Source organism: Acomys minous (genome assembly GCF_964271855.1).
Source record: "Acomys minous genome assembly, chromosome: 2".
In the NCBI taxonomy this organism is placed as follows: Eukaryota; Metazoa; Chordata; class Mammalia; order Rodentia; family Muridae; genus Acomys; species Acomys minous.
Window position 1 is genome coordinate 86732920 of NC_140484.1, and position 20838 is coordinate 86753757.

At 52.9% G+C, this 20838-nt stretch overlaps 1 protein-coding gene across 1 annotated transcript in view; it reads left to right on the forward strand.

Annotated features, from left to right (window-relative positions):
• Nucleotides 1–15978, forward strand: part of OTOG (otogelin) — a 70154-nt gene extending 54176 nt beyond the window's left edge. Inside the window, exons 40-56 of the mRNA XM_084773335.1 lie at nt 74–257; nt 3256–3476; nt 3613–3751; nt 5309–5503; nt 5702–5914; nt 6413–6517; nt 6672–6779; nt 7467–7568; nt 7770–7868; nt 8819–8859; nt 9947–10022; nt 10152–10330; nt 10934–11038; nt 11208–11327; nt 12035–12080; nt 14340–14419; nt 14497–15978. Coding sequence (XP_084629461.1) covers nt 74–257; nt 3256–3476; nt 3613–3751; nt 5309–5503; nt 5702–5914; nt 6413–6517; nt 6672–6779; nt 7467–7568; nt 7770–7868; nt 8819–8859; nt 9947–10022; nt 10152–10330; nt 10934–11038; nt 11208–11327; nt 12035–12080; nt 14340–14419; nt 14497–14697 — 2214 coding nt within the window. The 3' untranslated portion in view covers nt 14698–15978. The remainder of the gene's footprint in view (nt 1–73; nt 258–3255; nt 3477–3612; nt 3752–5308; nt 5504–5701; nt 5915–6412; nt 6518–6671; nt 6780–7466; nt 7569–7769; nt 7869–8818; nt 8860–9946; nt 10023–10151; nt 10331–10933; nt 11039–11207; nt 11328–12034; nt 12081–14339; nt 14420–14496) is intronic.
• Nucleotides 15979–20838: the final 4860 nt, after the last annotated feature.

Consider the following 20838-nt stretch of genomic DNA (forward strand, 5'->3'; position numbering starts at 1 on the left):
GATGGATGAGCGGATGATGGATCAATGCAGACATGTGGGATCTGTGCTCATGCTGAACTCCCTTCCCCTTAAGGTAACTGTGGACTCTCAGGTTGTGCGGCCGCCCATGAGCAGATATGGCTTCCGAATTGAGGATACAGGACACATGTACATCGTCCGGACACCCTCACACATACAGATCCAATGGCTCCACAGCTCCGGACTCATGATCCTGGAAGCCAGCAAAGCCAGCAAGGCCCAGGGCCATGGCCTATGTGGTGAGATGGGTCCCAGCTCGGGGAAGAGTGTACCTCCCTGGTCCCTCTCAGATACAGGGTTGTTCCCTTGCATCAGGATATGTGGGTACAGGGTATCAGGCGAGAGGTGGGACCAACAGAACTGCCAGTGCAGGGAGGCTGTTAGCAAGGACTACTCCAGGGTTCCATTGCCAATTGTCACTTTAGCCAGGTTCGTCTTTCAGCATCCCTGAAGGCTTCCTAATGCCACGTAACCGTTCTTGTCTGCATGTGCTGGGGCAATTTGTCAGACACTTCCACTCTTTGAGATCATTCACTGGGGGTCACCCACAACACAACAGCCCTGAGAAGTGGCCCTTAGTATCCTCACTGAACCAGAGACAAGCAGGGGCTCACAGGCCAAGTGGCTGTCTGATGGCGCATGGCAGAGTAGCTCTGATGTGCACAGCTAGGGCTCCTCAGACCAAGGCATGGCTGCAGACAGCACCCGCTAAAGGCTGCATGTTAGCTATGGACACAGGTGCAGGGGGCTGTGTGTGTGTGTGTGTGTGTGTGTGTGTGTGTGTGTGGTGTGTATGTGTGTGTTGCAGGCTGTTGTTCCTTGCAGAGACACTTCATGGTAGGCTGCTATGGTTGTGACTGGTGGATATTCCTCTCTCTCTCTCTCTCTCTCTCTCTCTCTCTCTCTCTCTCTCTCTCTCTCTCCTTTAAGTACCAGCCCCTGAGAAGCAAAAAGGACAAGGTTCTCTTCTATGGAGCTTCCACTACTACTGATAAAACATCTTTCCTTTTATATATACCACCACCACCACCATCACCACCATCACCACCATGATCACCACCATCACCACCATCACCACCATCACCACCATGATCACCACCATCACCACCATCACCACCATGATCACCACCATCACCACCATGATCACCACCATCACCACCATGATCACCACCATCACCACCACCACCACCATGATCACCACCATCACCACCATGATCACCACCATCACCACCATCACCACCATGATCACCACCATCACCACCATGATCACCACCATCACCACCATCACCACCATGATCACCACCATCACCACCATGATCACCACCATCACCACCATCACCACCATGATCACCACCATCACCACCATCACCACCATTACCACCATCACCACCATGATCACCACCATCACCACCATGATCACCACCATTACCACCATCACCACCATGATCACCACCATCACCACCATGATCACCACCATTACCACCATCACCACCATGATCACCACCATCATCACCATGATCACCACCATCACCACCACCACCACCACCATGATCACCATCACCACCATGATCACCACCATCACCACCATCACCACAATAATCACCACCACCATCACCATCACCACCATGATCACCACCATGATCACTACCATCGCCATCACCACCATCACCACCACCATCACCACCATCACCACAATGATCACCACCATGATCACCACCATCACCAGAGCCACCACCACATCTTCTCTTCTTTCCTACCACACTCTGTTTATCTCTGGCAAAGATGGCAGGATGCAGGCAGACCATGTTTTCCCTAGAGCACCTTTGGGCTACCCCCTTGGTGATTCAAAACCCAGACTCAAAATGTCACTATGAAGAAAATTAAGAGAAATCAAAGAGTTTTGTCTCAAATGATGCTTTATATTTGTGAAAGTGGTGGTTGGAGATCTCAGAAGGCAGGCGGTTCATGTCTCCGTTTTATCTGAACTAACCCTGGCACATACACTGAGCCCCTACTAGGCAACAGAGGGTGTGCTGAGGTTGGTGAGACCTGGGAGGAAACCTTCCTTGGCACTCAGCTAAAATCCTGCCAGCCAGTAGCTGTTGCACAGAATTAGATGGGTAGGTGGGATGCACCCTGGGATGAAGGACATTCAAAAAGGCACTGTAGGCCAGAAGAGTAACACAAAGGAAATCTCAGGCAAGAAAACAGACATCTGGAGCTGAGCGCTAAGCCAGAGGTGAAGGGATGATGTGGGAAGTGCAGCCACATGAGTCCTGAGAGCATCCTTGGCCCCATCCCGCTACCCAGCACACCAGAAGCCTATTTCCCAAAACCGTGCTTTCCCAAATAACTAGTGGCAATTCATGCCCCCAGATTCCTCCCTTCTCATAGCTCTCCACTGTTCGGCATGAGCTTCCAGCTCCACAAAGGGGAGACGGAAGGGTCTATGCAGCGGGTAGTAAGGACCCTTCACCTCAGCTCACGCTCCATTGGCTGGGCCGCAGCCTCACAGCACAGTCACCTTCGACTGCAAGAGAGTCTGGGAAAAAATGGACGACTGATTCCAGAAAGAAAAGGAAACAGCTGTTACTGTTAGCTAGCGGTCTCCATTGGAGCAGGCTCTTAGGGGATAACTTTCCATTCTGATATGGCCAACACAGACATTGAGAAAGCAGAATAAAGGCTCCCCGTTGCCTTTCACTCAGGCGCAGCAGCTACCGTTAGTATCCGGCTTCTCTCTCTCTCTCTCTCTCTCTCTCTCTCTCTCTCTCTCTCTCTCTCTCTGTCTGTCTCTCTCTGTCTCTCTCTCTCTCTCTGTCTCTCTCTCTCTCTCTGTCTCTCTCTGTCTCTCTCTGTCTCTCTCTGTCTCTCTCTCTCTCTCTCTCTGTCTCTCTCTCTCTGTTTCTCTCTCTCTGTTTCTCTCTGTCTCTCTCTCTTTCTAATATATACACATAAACTACACACATAAATGTAGCATATACACAAGTGTATATGTATGCATGTATGTATGTATCCTTTAACTATTTTAAAGTAAGGTCAAAGCACTGTGTGTTTTATCCCTACATATTTTGGTGTGTACTTTCCTACACAGCAGGTGCTCTGGCTCCCTGTACCTCACTGTCCTTATCTGTCACACAGCAGAAAGAAAGCAGTAACATCTTTCAGAACTGTCTGCTCAGAGTAAGAGTTGAGGTCTGAGGTCCCGGGGTAGCACCAGCTTTGTGCCTCTTTCAGGTATCTGTGATGGAGATGCAGCCAATGACCTCACCCTGAAGGATGGGTCCATGCTGGGTGAGGCAGAGGACCCTGCCCCCTTTCTGGATAGCTGGCAGGTGCCCAGCTCCTTGACCTCAGAGGGTCAGACCCGCTTCCGCCCAGACAGTTGTGCCACAGCTGACTGCTCGCCCTGCCTTCGCATGGTGTCCAACCGCACCTTCAGTGCCTGCCACAGCTTTGTAGGTGCCCATGGGGTGCAGCATAGGGGCAGGCAGGGGGGGGGGACTTCAGGGTCTGGGGTGGGTAGCAGGGACAGCGTGGGACCCAGGATGTGGGGCACCAGGACGGGTAGCGCTGTCTAACGCATTTGTCCAGGTCTCCCCAGAGTCATTCTGTGAGCTGTGGATTCGGGACACCAAGTACGTGCAGCAGCCCTGTGTGGCACTCACCGTGTATGTGGCTATGTGTCACAAGTTCCACGTGTGCATTGAGTGGCGGGGCTCCGACTACTGCCGTGAGTGGGGTCGGGGCACCTTCTCCTGTAATTCTCTTGATCTCATCCTGTTAGTGTGTGTCGGGCCTTCCCCGAGCCATCAGAAGTCAATGCTTTCCCAGGCGTAGCCATTTTTCACTCATTGATTATATTAATGAGCTTATAAATATTTTACATCTGTATTTAAATTTTATGTTACACATAACATATTTGATATTAATAAGCAAATTCTTTTGCTGTGTTTATGTTAATGATCATTAAGCAATGATTTTATTTTAGTTCATCATATTTCATTTGAGTCATTTCTCTATACAGTGGGCACAGTAAAGATTGCCTCCTCCTAAAGTAGCGTGGGTCCACGGGAGGTAACGGGAGTGCATTCCGCCACACCTGCCTGGCTGCTGGCTGCTGGCTCCCTTCACTTAACGTTTCTCATCTTTGGATCTCTCCTTCACTCAGTGAAGACAGAAACGGGATCTGCCTCTTTCTGGCCTCTAGCCTCTTAGAGTTGGGCCAGACAGGAGTAGAGCATTTTGATGTCCAGAGAGGATGGGGATCGCTCCTCAAAAGGCTGTGCCTATATATGACAGATGAAAAGGAAGACTTAAAGCACACAGAGTAGACTTTTTCAGACTGTGACTCCCAACACAAAGGGCATGAAGCCAATTTAAGTAGGGCAACGCCAACATTTTTTTAAGGCAACAAAATACAAAATACACTAAGTATCAAGTATAGTGAGATTTTATTTTCTTTCAACTTAGTAGCAATTTTCAGTCCAGCTGGTCACACAGGGAACTTGGAAAAACACTGGGCCCCATCAGAGGTTCACTTGCTATGGCATGGAATCCTAGCAATAGGATTTCCAAAATGGGCAAAGGACTGCCCAGCAGGCTTGTGTGTACTAGGCCGTAACCCCGGATCCACTGTCTACGGTCAAGACTGCTCTAAAACACCTGTCTAGAGCCAGGGATTGGTAAAGTTTTTCAAAGGCCGGAATAGAGAACACTGTGTCTTTGGGAGCCGCACGGTCTTGGTCTCAAGGATTCTGCTTTACGCTTGCAGTGCAGAGACAGCCAAATGAGTGGTGTATGATTGCTAACACCTGCAATCCTAGTACTGGGAAGACTGAGCCTGGGAGCTGAATTTCGCCTCTAGTAACGAGACCTGGAATCAACAATAACAACAACAACAACAACAACAACAACAACAACAACAACAACAACAAAACCCAAGCAACGCCAACAGCGTTTACACAAACGAATGGGTGCATCTGTGTTCTAATAAAACTTTATTTGAAAGGCAGACAATAAGCTGGGCGTAGGGGGGCAGTCCTTTGATGACTCCTGATCTAGGGGAAGGAGGTCCAGTGCGAAGCGCCAGACTTAGGCACTCATCAGCTGAGGCAAGGTGGACACTCTGCGTGCTTTCTCTCTCTCTCTCTTTCTCTCTCTCTCTCTCTCTCTCTCTCTCTCTCTCTCTCTCTCTCTCTCTCTCTCACCCCTCCCCACTCCTGCTGCCCTCGTTAGGATCCTCGCCTGGGGACCAGACTATGTTTGATGTTCCTTATCGCCCCCACAGCCTTCCTGTGCTCCAGTGACTCTACCTACCAAGCCTGTGTGGCAGCTTGCGAACCCTCCGAAACATGCCAGGATGGGACGTTGGGTCCACTGGACCCAGAGCAGTGCCAAGTGCTGGGCGAGGGCTGCGTGTGCTCCGAGGGCACCATTCTGCACCGTCGCCACTCTGCGCTCTGCATCCCCGAGGACAAGTGTGGTAGGTCCCTGCCCTCCTCAGGTGGGTCCCTCAAGCCCTGTCTCACCCCAGAACCTTATTGACTTCCTGCAGACCATGGCAGAGGCCGCTTTGCACTTCCACGTCTGCCTTGGGGTGGTTCATGTCTGGGTGAGAGGGGCCCTAGCCTGAGACAGTCTGGTCCTTAGTCCCCTGCATCCCGACACGCCCCCGTTGCAGCCTGCACCGATAGCACAGGGGTGCCGCGTGCCCTGGGGGAAACCTGGAACAGTTCCCTCAGTGGCTGCTGCCAGCAACAGTGCCAGGCCCCAGACACCATCGTACCCGTGGACCTGGACTGCCCTGGTCCCCGACCTGAGAGTTGCCCACGCTTTGGAGAAGTGATCCTGTTACAGCCCACAGAGGACCCCTGCTGCCTGGGGAGCGTCTGCGGTGAGCCCCCACTCTCCACTTCCCTGGCCTTTGACTGTAACCTAGCAACAGGCTCCAGTTGAGCCTGTTGTTTGACCATGACAACTGGGGTAAGGCCTGGAAAATTAAAGCATCTTTTGGGGTGCTCACCCTGGGCTTTGGGGGTGGGGCGGGGTGGGGCAGGAGTAGAGGCTTGAGTTGATGTGAGTGAGCATTCCAGTCAGCTCCTGCCCACGTAGACTCCATAAATTACTATCTTAGCGGCACCACGCCTGGTTCCCCTATAACGTGAGGCTGCTTGGCTGTGTGAGGATGTGAACACTGGCACACAGTACACCTAGAGAGATGTCTATTGCTCTTCAGACTCTGCCTTGGGGGATCCTCAGAGGCAGCCGTTTGAGGGTGAGGGCTGGGCACAGAGTGGAAGGAGCCCCAGTGTCCTGGCACCCAGTGGTACTGGGTGGGGAGGCAGTGAGGACACCGGCCTCCAGGTGACAGGTTGTGTGGCCTGCTGCCTAGTGTGTAACCAGACTCTGTGCGAGGGCCTTGCTCCCACCTGCCGCCCGGGCCACAGACTCGTCACCCACTTCCAGGAGGACTCCTGCTGTCCCAGTTACAGCTGCGGTAAGAGCTTGGGGCAGGGGAGTTGCCTGGGCCTGAGAAGCTGGGGCTGAGCTGTGTTCTGAGTCCTGGGTGGAGATTGGACAGGATCAGGGAGGAGCCCAGACACGGCCTGGCATGGCCTGCTGTCGGAGCTTACGTTCTGTTCTTCCCTCAGAGTGTGACCCCGGTCTGTGTGAAGCTGAGCAGGTCCCCACCTGTCGCCCGGACCAGGTCTTGATCGAGGGCCGCCTTGGGGACTCCTGCTGTACCTCGTATTTCTGTGGTGGGTGGTTGTGGGCTCTGCATCAGCCCCTTCCTCATTCCTGCTTCTATGGGTGTTTGAGAGGAAGGGCTGGGGGTGGGTGGGGGGGGGGAGGGGGAGGAGGGGGAGGATGGACTTGTGTGAAAAGGGGTTAGAGGAAGAAGACCGAAGTCACCATCCAGAAAGCGAGGTGGGGCAAAGAGAAAAAAAAATGGGTCCCGTGCTGCCCCTAGGCTACTGAGCACAAGAGAGCAGGTGTTTTTTCAGGGCCATACTATTAAATATGAAAAATAAGATGCCGGGCAACAGATATGATACAGAGAAGTTTATTATAGACGCATGGGAGAACAGGGGAGGGGAGGGGCACCCCAGAGAGAAAGAGACAGAGATAGCAAGAGAGAGAGGAGGAAGAAAGAAGCAAGAGAGAAAGAAGAGGAGGAGAAGGAGGAGGAGGAGGAAGAGGAAGGTTTGGCTTTTTCATATGCTGGGCAACTGGCTCACCTAGTAGTGGGCAGGTAATGACAGCATAGGTTACTAGGCAGACAGTGTGCAGTATTCTAACATGTGCTGTAAGTAGACATAGGAAGAGCATGTAGGTTCTGGTGCCAGGATACCTGGGACCCCCAAAATGCTGCTTTGGACTATTTAGGGGCCCCACGCCTTCACTATGTGGGGAACTTATACGGCAGCACTGACCCATCCCCACAGGCTGTGGTGAGTGTCCAGACCCCATGCCCGAGTGTCAGGAAGGAGAGGCACTGACTGTGCACCCGAATACCACGGAGCTCTGTTGTCCTCTGTTTCAGTGTGGTGAGTCCCCGGAGGGGCTCAATGAGGGTCACGCGTGACAAGACAGTGGCCTCATGAGAGACTCTTGCCCTGGGGGCGTCTGTAGGGGTATAAACAGGAGCTGGGAGGTAGCCAGTGTGGCTTACTGTGCGTTCATAAAGTCTAACATGTCTGAGACTAATTTGTCCCCTGTCTCCTCCGCTCCTGCCGAATGCATCCCAGTGTGTGAGCACTTCCGCTGCCCACAGGTACAGTGTGGCATGGGCACTTCCCTGGTGGAGGTGTGGAGCCCAGACCGCTGCTGTCCCTACAAGTCCTGTGGTAAGTTTCAGTCAGGTATACGTGGTACGTGGGAAAAAGAGCCCCCCCCCACTGTCAACTTTGCTGAGGTTAGCCTCCAGGGCTCCCCTCCTCTGCCTCACTCTGAGCATGAAGCTGTCTGACAGCCTCCTCCTCAGGATTGCCAGAGGCTTCCCATTCAAAGTGCCCAATAGTATGTGTAGGTCGTGTGCTCAGGTTTATCTTGGAAGGCAGACAGGAGCATCAGTGACCAATACTGAACAGTGGCGAGCTTTACACAAAACTTTGAAAGTTACTTGAAAGAGCTGGGGGACAGTCCTGCTCTGCCTTTTCCAGAGCTCCCTAGAATATTCGCTAGGTGAGGGCAGAGTCATACTCCACTTTGTTCCTTGCGTTGTCTTCGGAGCACTGAACAAGCCAGCCACTGGGGAGCACTTAGACCCCCTTGTATGAGCCAGTGACCCAGAAGGGACTTGCCCACCTGCGAAGGTCTGTGGCCCTCAGTCCTCAAAGCTAAAAGTGCTATGCCCCTTACTTTAGCCCTGGCTACCTCCGGGCCACCTCTGCACAGCTGGACCTGCCCACAGTCAGGACAGAGCTCAGCTGCAGGGACATATGTGTGGGAAATGCAAGCGGAAGGAAGCTGCATCTTTGCAGTGTTTACTCCCAGGCCCTGCTGCTGGGCAGAGACAAAGGGAGATGTCCAAGGGGTCTGTCTGCCGCCTTCACTTCCCTCCACCCCCAGTTAGGAGCACAACACTCAGGACTGTCCACCCAGCAAAGCAGGGGCGCTCCTGTCCCCTGTGGGGTGGGGTGCGGGGTGGGATGGGAGGAAAGGAGCCTATTTTTCTCTGCTCATCTTCTTGGCATGGGCTAGGCTAGGCTTAGAGCTGAGCCGGAGGAAGAACGGTCTGCTGTGAGGTGTCTGAGCACTGCTGGTGAGGTAGGTTCTGGCCTCTTCTGTTTTTCAGAGTGTGATTGTGACACAATTCCTGTACCCAGATGCCATCTGGTATGGAGACCCTGCCCTCTCCACCCTTACTGATCTGTTCCTCTCGTCACTTCTTCTCTTTCCCCTTTCTGGAGACGCTTTTTTTTTAAACTAGTGCAGACAGCCCTGGATTTGAGTCAGGACACGTGTCCAAGCTCCGCCCCTTGCTCTGGGCACCCTGTCCTTTCTTTGGAGGGTCAGCTTACCTGTGTTGAGGGATGAGTACGCTGTTCTTTCAGGTGGTGGTGATCACGGTGGAGATGGTAGGGAGGACGATGACGGGTGTGCTTGGTGGGTGATGAATACAGTGATGGTGGTGGAAAACGGTCAGGGTGGTGAGGGTGATGAAGGCGGTGATGACGGTGATGAAGAAGAAGATGATGGTAGCGCTGGCTGGGAAGATGTTTGGAGTAGTGACGATGATGAAGGCAAGGATGGCGGTGGAGTCGGTGGGAGGATGGCCAGGATGGTGAAGATGACGATGGTGACGTAATGGTGATCGTGATGATGGGAGAGCTGGCGATGGCACAGTGGCAGCCGCTTGGGACCTCACCGCAGGCCTGAACTTTCCCAGGTCTTTCTAATGGATTACCTTATTAATTGTCATGATAAGTCCAAGAGATCGGTTCTGTGATGATCTCACCTATGTAAGCAAGGAAGCTGAAACTGGGGTCATGAAGCTGGTGGATCACAGAGCCAGGGTTAGAATCCTGTGACCCTTAACCTCCAGGTTGCGCGGCCATTAGAGGTGTGTGTAAAGTGATACTACGCGGTTTCTGGGTTATGTACCCACTGCCTTGTCCCTGTACACATTTTCTCTCGTGCACTCCTCTCCCCGCCCCCTTTTTTTTCTACCCTGAAACTGGTAAAGAAAGCAGGACATGAGCCAGGTGTGAGCCAAGTGGGTCTCTGTGGTAGCCGTTTTGTGTGGTTGCTTGCTGAGGGCAGGGGCTGGACAGTGGGGAGAGTGACTGAGCTTCTGGGTGCTGAGGGGCCCCCAGGATTGGCATCTTCTTCCTGCCCGCTGCACACAGCCTAGTGACAGGCTGTTTCTGAGGATGGGGCTGGGCTGCCCACTCTGGACACTGACTTGTTCCGTCACCCACAGTGGGAAAAGTCCCAGTTGGATGAGGTGTCCATGCACAGCGAGGAGAATGTGTGTGGCTGTGCCAAATACGAATGTGGTGAGTGGTAAAGGGCAGATGTGGGAGAACTAGGGCGGGGGGGTGGTGAACCTCAGGTGGGCCAGCTAGGAGGGGCCATCATGCCTGGCTTGGCTCTTCAGGACAGTTCCTCCCCCTTCCCCCGTCCAGTGAAAGCCCCCGTATGCCTGAGCCGTGAACTGGGGGTCATGCAGCCAGGCCAGACTGTGGTAGAGCTCTCAGCGGATGGCGTGTGCCATACATCCCGATGCACAGACGTGCTGGACCCTCTCACCAACTTCTACCAGATCAACATCACCTCTGTCCTTTGTGACATGCACTGTGAGGCGGTAGGGACAACGTGGAGTCCACGTAGTCAGGAGGGCCGGGCTAGTGGATCCTCAGCAAGTTGCCGCCTGCTCCAGAAATCAAGACTAGAGACTAGGCCTCAGAGGCCTCTGGAGAGGAGCCCAGCTAGGGGAGGCTGGGGTGGGGATAGCAAAAACAAAGGGATGAAGTGAAAAGCTTGTGAAGACGCCTGGCTTCTACCAGCCTCTAATACTACTTGAATAAAGGGGTTAGATTTGGCCCATCTTTCAACTGAGAAAAGTGAAACTTATGGAGGCTGAGTGGTTTATACAAAGCACAGTAGGGACTGAGGTCCTAACTGAGCTCTGTATGGCACCTACACTGCCACCATCAATGACTACAGTGCTGCCTCTGTAAGGGTGGGGGCTCCTTGCTCCCTAGGGGCTGGGTTTAGGTGCTCAGTGCTAATTGGGCCTCAGGAAAAGACAGGCAAGACCTGCTGCCTGAGTGAGGCCGCAGGTCTTCTTTCTGAGCACCTAAAGATGCTCTCCTCAATCCCCGGGCTCCACCAGAGACAAGCAGATATCAGACACCTGAAGGATGCGGGCGCAAGGCTGATGTTGCCTTCTCTCCCTCACCTTCAGAACCAGGAGTACGACCACCCACGGGACCTCGCGGCCTGCTGCGGCTCCTGCAGGAACGTGTCTTGCCTCTTCACCTTCCCCAATGGCACCACTTCACTGTTCTTGGTAAACAGTTCCTAAGCCCACCTGGGACAGGCCCACTAAGACCCTAAGCCAGGGCGTCTCCTTGGGCCCCAGACTGGGGCTTGGTTAGGGAGCACCAGCAGCGCCTGCTCCCGGGCTGTGCCTGTCTTCAGGCCTTGCTGTCCTCACCTCCCACGGGTGTGTTCTCTAGCCTGGTGCGTCCTGGATTGCAGACTGCGCCCGCCATCACTGTGGCAGCACTCCCCTGGGCGCCGTGCTTGTCCGCTCACCCATCAGCTGCCCTCCGCTGAATGAGACTGAGTGTGCCAAGGTCAGTGTCTTCCCCTGCAGCTGGCTTCAGGCCAAGGCACCGCTGCTTTACTGGTGGGAGAAATTTGGGCCAGACTCCTGCACATTTTTTTTCTCAATCACACCTCATGTCTAGGAACATATGACCACAACCCAAGGCACGCAGTCACGTGTCTAGGACCCATCTCAAATCATTGGTCACTCATACTCCATGGGGGCAACAGAATACACTCAGCATGCCAGTGTGTATACCACGCCTGCAGATGGGCACACTCTTGTAATGCATGTACCAGGGTTATACGTACATGTTTAGGATGATAGGGTGCCAGGGGTCCACCGTGAGATAATAGGCATTTGAGGATTTCTGCCTCTTTAGATAATAGACACACAAGGCTCAGTGGGCACAATGCTTGCTTAGCATGCAGGGAGCCCCGGGCTCAACTCTCCTACAGAGCTCTTGCTTTGGGGTACCATGGGAGGAAGGACTACATTAGACTCTTTGTGTATTATTTATTTAGTTGGTTTTTGAGACAGCATTTTACTTAGTATTTCTGGCTAGCCTGGAACTCACTGTATAGACCAGGCTAGCCTAGGACTCGTAGCAATCCTCCTGGGTCGGCAGACATGCACTGCCATGCTCAGCTCTCTAAGACTGCTTTTGTCTGTCACTGGGATCTTGGATCCTGGCCTGGAAGGTGGATTCTCCACCCACTCTTCATCTCCCTCTAGGTCGGCGGCTCTGTGGTACCATCCTTGGAAGGATGCTGCAGGACGTGTGAGTGCGCATGGCGGAGGTCCAGGGTTCCATGTGCAGGAGGGAGAGGGTGCGCGTAGGTGGCCAAGGGGTCGTGTTCCCAGCCTGGTGTCCATGATGGTAGCTCTCAGAGTGAGTGAGTAGACGAAGGGAAGACCCACCAGCTGAAGGGCATAGCCCCTGTGCAGACAATCAGGTGGCCAGAGGCGACGTGTCCATGAGTTCTGTCCTGATACAAGGTCTCTGCCTCTTGCTGGAGATAAATGACAATAGCCATTCCAGGCAGGGAGTCCTTCAATCCCCAGTCTCATCCTGTCTCCTTCTGTCCCTGATGAAGACTCTGGCCCATGTGTCCCTCTCACTGATTTCTATTCTGTAGCCAGGAATCCAGGCCTTGAAGCTGCCTCTCTGGGGAGACTTAGGTTTCCTGGCTGTGAGAGAGAAACCTCACCATCTCACACTTTGCTCCTGGGACTCCTAATACCTGGAGCCAGCACCTTAGCCACATGCACTTGAATGGATCCATCAGCCTCGTGATCTTTGCTCACATGCTTCCCCTTCTAGGATGCTCAGACCCTGTGTCCAAAGGGACAGAGGCTTTCGGCTCACTTAGGTCCACATCACTTACTACAGGGAAGCTCGGCTCCAGATCTTAATTGGCTGATCCATGACCCATAACCTCACACGCCCTGAATGTCCTCTGTATTTCCCCATGTGGCCTGAGACCTATGCCCCTCTCCTCAGTTTCCTAGGATGCTTATTTCCCATGGTCCCTATTAAGCCCACCAATTCTCTGTGGGTTAGTGTTCACTGCTCCTCAGTCACTTGCCCCAGAAGCACATAGGACTGGAAGCAGGCAGGCACATGGCTGTTTCCAAGTGTCCCTTCTAGGTGGTCCTAAGTCCTGAGGGTGATGGAAAGGAGCCACTCCCTGCCTCTGATGAAGGCCATTTAGCCCACATGCATGCTGGGTACTGAGCCATAACTCTTGGGTTTCGGCATCTCTCATTTATCTGGTTTCCACTCATGTCTGAGGGCATCACCATTCCTTCCCGCACTGGGCACAGCCTTCCTTATTCCAGGACCCACAGGGCTGTGGCCAGAGCAGCCCTCTATTCTGCTGCCTTTCCCCTCAGAGTCTCAGAAGGTAGGAGAAAGGATTCCGCCCAGTTGGTTTCTCACAGATCTGGTGGGCTGACGCAGGGCAAGCCCGTGCCTCCGGCAGATATCTGAGGAGTGCCACTGGGTGGCAGCTACTAGCCTGGGATCGGAGGGCATGGCATAAAGGCCACCCTTTGGGGGTGGGGAACGGGCACAGTCGATAGCGGTTGGAGGCTTCGAGATCTTCAGCGTCCAAGTCATAAAGAGTCACACCAGAGTCCACAACCACACATTTCTCCGTAGCCAAGCCCCGGCACTTACGTGTCATCCCTGCTGGAGATCCTGGGTACATTTTCACACCCTCTCTGATCTTCTGAGGTGTGAAAGAACATTTGGATTGAGAACAGCAACTCACACTGCAGCGAGGAAGGCCACCCAAGCTTAGGCCTCCAGAACGCAATTCCAGGCAGGCCTCTGGCCAGACAGATTGCTTCTGGGACAGAATGGGGCGAGGAGAGATCAGGCAGAGCTGAGCAGGCGAACTCCAATGTGCAGAAGAGGCATCTAGAAAGGTCTCTGTGGGGGCTGTGGGGAAAGTGCTCAAGGAGGTGAGGCGCGAGAGAGTTCTGTGAGTGGTTGTCTGTCTGGGAGAGATGTGATCCAGGCAGAAAAAAAACAACTCTACAATGCCAGGGCCCCTGCTTGAGAGCTATGGAGTCCCCATGGGTCTTGCTGTGTGGAGCAATTAGAGCACCCTGTTTGGGGCTTGAGGTTCCCATTCATGGCTGACTCTTACTGCTAGGTGCTCTCTCAGAGTAGAAACTCCAAAGCTTAGAGAGAGTGTAAAGACGTACCCCGGATGACAGATAAGTGTTGGGGCTTGGGTATGGAGATAGTCTGCCCCTGTCTCAGACCTTCCTCACAGTGCAGGGCCCTGAGGCACTGTCTAACCACCCCACGGTGCCTTCCTCTGTCTCACTGCTCAGGCTGCTGCCTTCCTTGCTGTCACTTCCTTCTAAGACTGTGGGTTAAAAGGGCTTCCCCTTGCCGGAGAGGGACAGTAATGCATAGGCACCAACCTGGCAGAGGAACACTCTCACGGGATGTTATCTACCCCAGGCTGGCCCATCCTGATGCTAGTCTGGGGCCCAACTGTTTTGTCTACCCTGCCCCTCCCAGGTAAGGAGGATGGGCGTTCCTGCAAGAAGGTGACCATCCGCATGACCATCCGCAAGAGCGACTGCCGGAGCAACACCCCTGTGCGTGAGGAGATGGGCGTCGCAGTGGGGTGGAAGGGATGGGGGCGGGCCTCCCTTGCTGACATGCGTGTCCCCAGGTGAACCTGGTGTCTTGCGATGGAAGGTGTCCTTCTGCCAGCATCTACAACCACAACATCAACACCTATGCCCGCTTCTGCAAGTGCTGCCGCGAGGTGGGGCTGCAGCGCCGCTCTGTGCAGCTCTTCTGTGCCACCAATGCCACCTGGGTGCCCTACACAGTTCAGGAGCCTACGGACTGCGCCTGCCAGTGGTCCTAAGGCCTGGGTGCCAGGGCTGGCTGGGTCACCCCTATTACCCTCATGTTCTCCTTCTGCTGGCCTAGGTGACTAAGGGGAGAGAGGTGAAACGTGGGAGAGTTTGTTTGTGCTGTGTGTGTGTGTGCGTGTGTGTGTGTGTGTGTGTGTGCATGTAACGATGAGCAGCATCCACAAAGGACCAGAATAGGCTCCACTGGCCATCCTGGCTCCCTCTCTGGGTCCCACCACACACACATGGGAAAGTGCCATTGCTCAGGGCTTCTGGAACTCAACTCTACATGGCCTGAGGTCAGGAGGGAAGCTGCAGACCCAGTAGCTGAAGGCTTCGTACATCTGTGACTCTGGCCAGGGTTTCTTGGTGGGGGTGGGGGGGTCTGAGACTTCCCTGCAACCAAAGCAGAAGCCAGAGCTGGCCTAGGGTTAGGGTTTGGTGGCCTGCTTCTTTCCTGTCTCTCTTAACAGTGGGAGAAACACAACAGAAGGAAAAGGGATTTAGCCAACATTCAGGTCTGGGTCAAGAGGTCCAGGACACTCCTAAGCAAAGAGGGTGGGCTCAGGGACCCAGGGCTGCCTGTGGAGATCTATGAGGCTACACTCAGAGACCAAGGAGTTAGCACTAGACTCCTCCAGCCTCAGAGGGTGCCCTGACGTTCTGGTATCTACAAGAGCAGGTCCAGATTGAGCAGGTCCAGGTCTGTGCCCTCCCTGTGTCACATGCTCATCCTCAAGGCAGGTTTGCAGATGTGCGAAGGATGAGCAAGGGCCCAGGTGCCCATCCCAGATGTTAGTGAGTTGCCCACCTGTCTCGGCAGCTCTGGGGTATAGGTGGCACTTCCAGCCTGAAGTTCTGTGCCTTTCTCTCCAAGGGTATGTATGATAAGTGTGTTTGTGCAAGGCCCTGCGTGTGCATTTGTGGCTGAGCTAATTCTGGTCTCAGTGCTACCTGGGATTGTATTGACGGAGAATGTCTGTAGGTGAAAATGCAGCCGTGTGAGTGTGCAGCCCCAGCATCCTCGAGTGTCTGTCAGAGCCTTGTCTCCAAACTAAAATGCCCTCCCTAAAGCCAGGGCCAGAACGCCTGTCCACGCCGCTCTGCACATCTCCTTCCTGCTCTGTGCTACTGGCTCTCAAAGGTCACGACCTGCTGTTGGTCAGGTCCCAGCACTGCCCTGATGCCCCCATGAGGCAAAGGCACTCTGTCAGCATGGTCCCCACATCATCTGCTTTGCCTCTGTAACTATCCTGTGTTTTGTTCATCTATCAATAAATTGCAAGAAGCCTTCCAAGCATCTCCGAGGATGCCACGCTTGCCTCGAATTCAGGAGAGTGTCAACTGTAAGGAGAAGATCCCTGGGAGAGGCCTGGGGTCCTTCTGGACTCCCGCAGTTTGCCTGTTTTTCCTATATCACCCCACCTCTCACCCAGGCACCCCTACTGCCTGGCCCCGTTCCCAGCCTCTCAGCCCACACTCCCAGTACGGCTGTCAGGTCACTCCGGGGAGGACCAACCACTCCAGGCTAAAACACTTCCGGGAAAGATGAACAAACCGCCAACCCTGCCTTGCACTGTGGGACATGAGAGTGAGGCCTCCCCAGCTGTGCCCCCTACACTGTGAAACATGCAGGAAGGGGGGTGAACAGAGGATTGCAGCTAGTGGTGTCCAGTTGCCCCCCCAACACCGAGACCCACAGTACCAACAAGAGCATGCAGAGAATTCAGAATGCTAGCTGAAAGGAACATCTTTGGGTGTGCCACAGTGCTTTTAGGCAACCAGTGTAGCTTAGCTGTGGCCCTCCAAAGAGGCACTGCATACCCCTGGAACCTGTGAGGAGGCCACCATCTTACATGACAAAGGGTCATTTCAGGTGTCATTGGGTTAAGGACTTTAAGGAGAGGCATTAATCTGGATTACTCAGATGGGTCCTTAGAAAGGTGGCAGGAAGGCTGCTGGTCTTCGTTTTTGAGGGCAACTGGACACCACTAGCTGTGGTCCTCTGTCCCCCCCCAGTGAGACATCTTCTCCAAGGCCACACCTTCTAGTCCTTTCCAGACAGTTACACCTACCCGGAGACTAAGTATTTAAATGTAAGAGCCCATGGAGGCCGTTCTCATTCAAAGTACCGCAGCTGGGGAGCCAGCTTAGCCAGTAAGGTGCTTGCCCTGCAAACAGGGAGTTCAATCTTTGAACCCACTTTAGAAAGCCAGGCATGGGGGCTAAAGAGAGCTTTGCAATTAAAAGCACATGCCGCTCTTGAAGATCTGGGCTCACTTTATGCATGCGGTGCACACACATACATGTAGGCGGAATACTCATACTCATAATAAACCTCTTTTTAAAAGATGAGTATTACGGGGCATGTTTGTAATCCCAACACCTAGAAGGTGGACACAGGCAGATCTCCAGGGCCCACTGGCCAGCCAGCCTGATAGGTGACCTCTAGGCTAGTGAGAGATAGCCCAATAGTGTAGTTGCATGTTCTGATGAGGAACAACATTGGAGGGTTAGTTCTCTCTCTCACACACACATACATTCATGCATGTGTGCACAATGCACACACATATACACACATGCACACACACATGCATATACACAATACACCAAACATACATTCATGCATATGTGCACAATGCACACACATACACACATGCATATACACAATACACTAAACATACACACATACATTCATGCACATGTACACACATATGCACACGAAGACACACACACACACACACGAAGACACACACACACACACACACACACACACACACACACACACACACAGTGGCTTCTTAGGGCCTCCAGGAAGAACACAGGTCTTCTAGACTTACCAGACTGAGATCAAGAGCAAGGAGCCTGAGATCTGGAACTGTGGATGTGTTTGCATGGCTTTCAGGCCCTAAGTCTGTGGCAGCTGCAAGAAGAAACATCTACAACATCTAAAGAAGGGACCCAACAAAGAAAGCCAAGCCAGGGTACAAGCTGTAGCACTGTGCTAAGTCTGGAAATAGATACCAACTGTAGCTATCCCTGGGGAATAATTAAATAAGCTGGTACAGCCACACCATAGCCTACCATGCACCCCTCTAGTGGACTGACATGTTGGGCTCTCCAGGACATATCACATGAAAATGGCAAACTGTGAGTAGGTTCCCCCATGAACCTAGCTCCTTTGTTGCCTGGATGTGGGCCACACATTCCCACTTGTGCTGCTCTCATGCCTTTGAAGGGTTTTCACAGCTGAGTGTGGCTCTTCATGGCTATTCTAGCCAAGTAGCTCGATGGCGGCTTTGGTCCTGAAATAGGCCACGTAGTTCCACGGACCCCAGTGGTCATCACTGTGCTCAGAAGCTGCGTATAGCAGACTAGACCCAGGTCTCCAAGGACACCTGCAACATCCCCGACTCTACCTCATTCCGCCTAGGACTTAAAACTCAAGACAACCCCAGAAGCCACACATGCCACTGGTAGAGGGTTGGTGGCCACCGCAGGGTGGCTGCCCAGCCTGCAAACCCCTGTGACGTATTTGCAAACACGAGGGGCTTTGAGCTGCAGAACCATCCCATTCTCCTTGGTGCAGGCTCAAGTTCCCTGCTCTGGTTTTCAGGGCTTAGTGTTCCTTCCTGTGGAAATCAATGCGGACATTGTGATGGAATGATTCACGTTCAAGGTCAGGCCGCAGCAAATTGGTGGCGACATGCAGATTTTAGTGCCCTCACCGAGAGGGGAAGCCGGTCCTTAACCCTTTCCTCACCTTGCCTGTCACTCCTGTCAGCTCCAAGTCTAGGTCCCCCAGGCTTTTGCATCCCCTATGTGGGCTGTCTTTTGCATTTCCCCAAGTCTTGAAGTTTTGGGGATCTGCCAAAGACAGATGACAAATTCGAATGGTTTCAAGTTGAAATAAAAAGTGTAATTTTCCCAGCCCAGAGGCCCTCCCTGAGGATATTTTGCACCCTAAGCCTCTGTTCCAAGTTCCAGGCTGTCTTTGTCTGTGTACATGGAAGGATGCAGGAGGCAGGAAGCTAAATCTGTGCATGTGTGTGTGTGTGTGTGTGTGTGTGTGTGTGTGTGTGTGTGTGTGTGAGAGAGAGAGAGAGAGAGAGAGAGAGAGAGAGAGAGAGAGAGAGAGAGAGTGTATATGCCTGTGGGCACATGTGTGCATGTGTGTGCACAGGCATGCAAGCATGCCATGTCAAATATCTTTTCTGTGGTTCAAACATAATGAAACGTTATTTTCCCTTCCTATATGTAAAAGAAGGTTCTTGAATAGCTGCTACTTGGTGTCCAGAAGTCTAGAGACCCTGGCTCCTCTATCCGAAAGGTCCACATGGCTCATCCAACTTTCCTATGGTAGCTATGCCCATTTCTTCTGGGTCTGTGCCTGGGGGTTTGAGGAACATAAATTATAGAAGTGAGAGGATGCTGTACTGAATGATGAGTGGCTTACTTCCTGTCATTCTCATTATACTGGCCTGAACAGAGACATGTGGTCACACCTAACTGCAAGGGATGCTGGGGGATGTAGTCCACCTGCATGTCCAGGAAGAGGAAGACAAGAGTCTGGTGGATGGAATCTTGGGAAAAAAAAAACGGAGACAGTGAAGAAGATGCTACTGAGAAGTTTGAAGAAAGAAAACCAGGTCGTGTGGTCAAAGAAGGGTTCTTTTATTCTTCAAGGGAGGCAGTGGTTTGAAATGAAACAGCTATGATAGGAGTTTTAGAGAAAAATCCAGAGTGGCAGAGGTTATGTGCTGGTGTGAGGAGGGACCATGGTGGATCCTAGTGCCTCTGGCTGGGAAGACAATGCCTTAGATCTTTATGGATTTGTACCTCAACACATAACACAGAAGCTACAGAAAAATGAGTCTGTGCATGCCAGTAAGTCTGAAAGGGAAGAGCCTGGACAGCAAAGAGTTAAAAGAAGGGCAAGGATGAGCAGGGCTGGAGAACCAGGTGCCCCTCAAACACACTGTGGCAGTGGCAGTTAATCCCCTGCAGCAGGCAGGAGGCCTGCACAGCTGTCTCTTCCAAGCTGGAATTGCACCTTCCCTCAGCTCTGCCCCCACCCCTACACACACACACACACACACACACACACACACACACATACACACACACACACACACAAGGCTCCTTGCCCAGGAATCTGGACTGCCCAGGGATTGGGTGAAAGTGGGCAGTGCTGGGCAGTATATATGGTGTGGGAACCGGCCCATCCCTAGCCCGTATTTTCTAAAGCTAAGTTGTTTTTTTAAAGCTTTCTGTTCATCCCTCATTTTTTCTTTTTAATTAATTAATTCATTTTTATTTATTTTTATTTCACGCGTGTTTGTGTTTTGCTTGCATGTATGTCTGTGTGAGGGTGTCAGATCTTGGAGTTACAGACAGTTGTGAGCTGCCAGCTCTCCAGCCCCTCATCCCTCATTTTTCAAGAGACCTACACACACACACACACACACACACACACACACACACACACACACACACACGCTCCTCTCTCTGGGCAGGGTCTACCTTGTACCAGCCCCTGACGCTCCCCTCAAGGTGGTCACTCCTGTTTCTGTGCCTTTGTCTCACCTGTAACGACCTGTTGCTTCTTCTCCCTTGGCAGTCCCTGCCTTTAGAACAGCAGCGCAATCCCAGCCCACAGCATCCCTGTCTTTGGCATCTACCACCTGACTCACCATCACCATCGCACCATCCTGTCTGGGGCTTGCCTACCAGCCTGTACCCATGCTCTATGCAGGACAGGGGACATGCAGACTTATTCCTGCAGTAATTCCTTCAATGCACCTGCCTCTTCACTCAGATCAGATGCTAAAGTACGGCCCAGGAAGAGTAAGGCTTGCGCACAGCTGCAGAGCAGAGAATCAGGGCCTGAGCCATGCTTGTTATACCACGCCCTGTGTTCAGACTTTGCTTCTCAGCCAGGAAAGACCAAGAGGCATGCTGGGGTCCCCGTGGCTGGTGGCTGGCGCTATAGGTCCCTACCTCTGGAAACCTGCGGGAGCTCTGGACCCTCCCTGGTCAGTTAGAAGCTACAGGACACTGACAGATTTCAAGCTGCCATCCTTCATGGTGAAGGGGAGCAACAGGTTCTGCATCCCAGGGTTGGCATGAGGGTCAAGTGAGCTCATAGATGG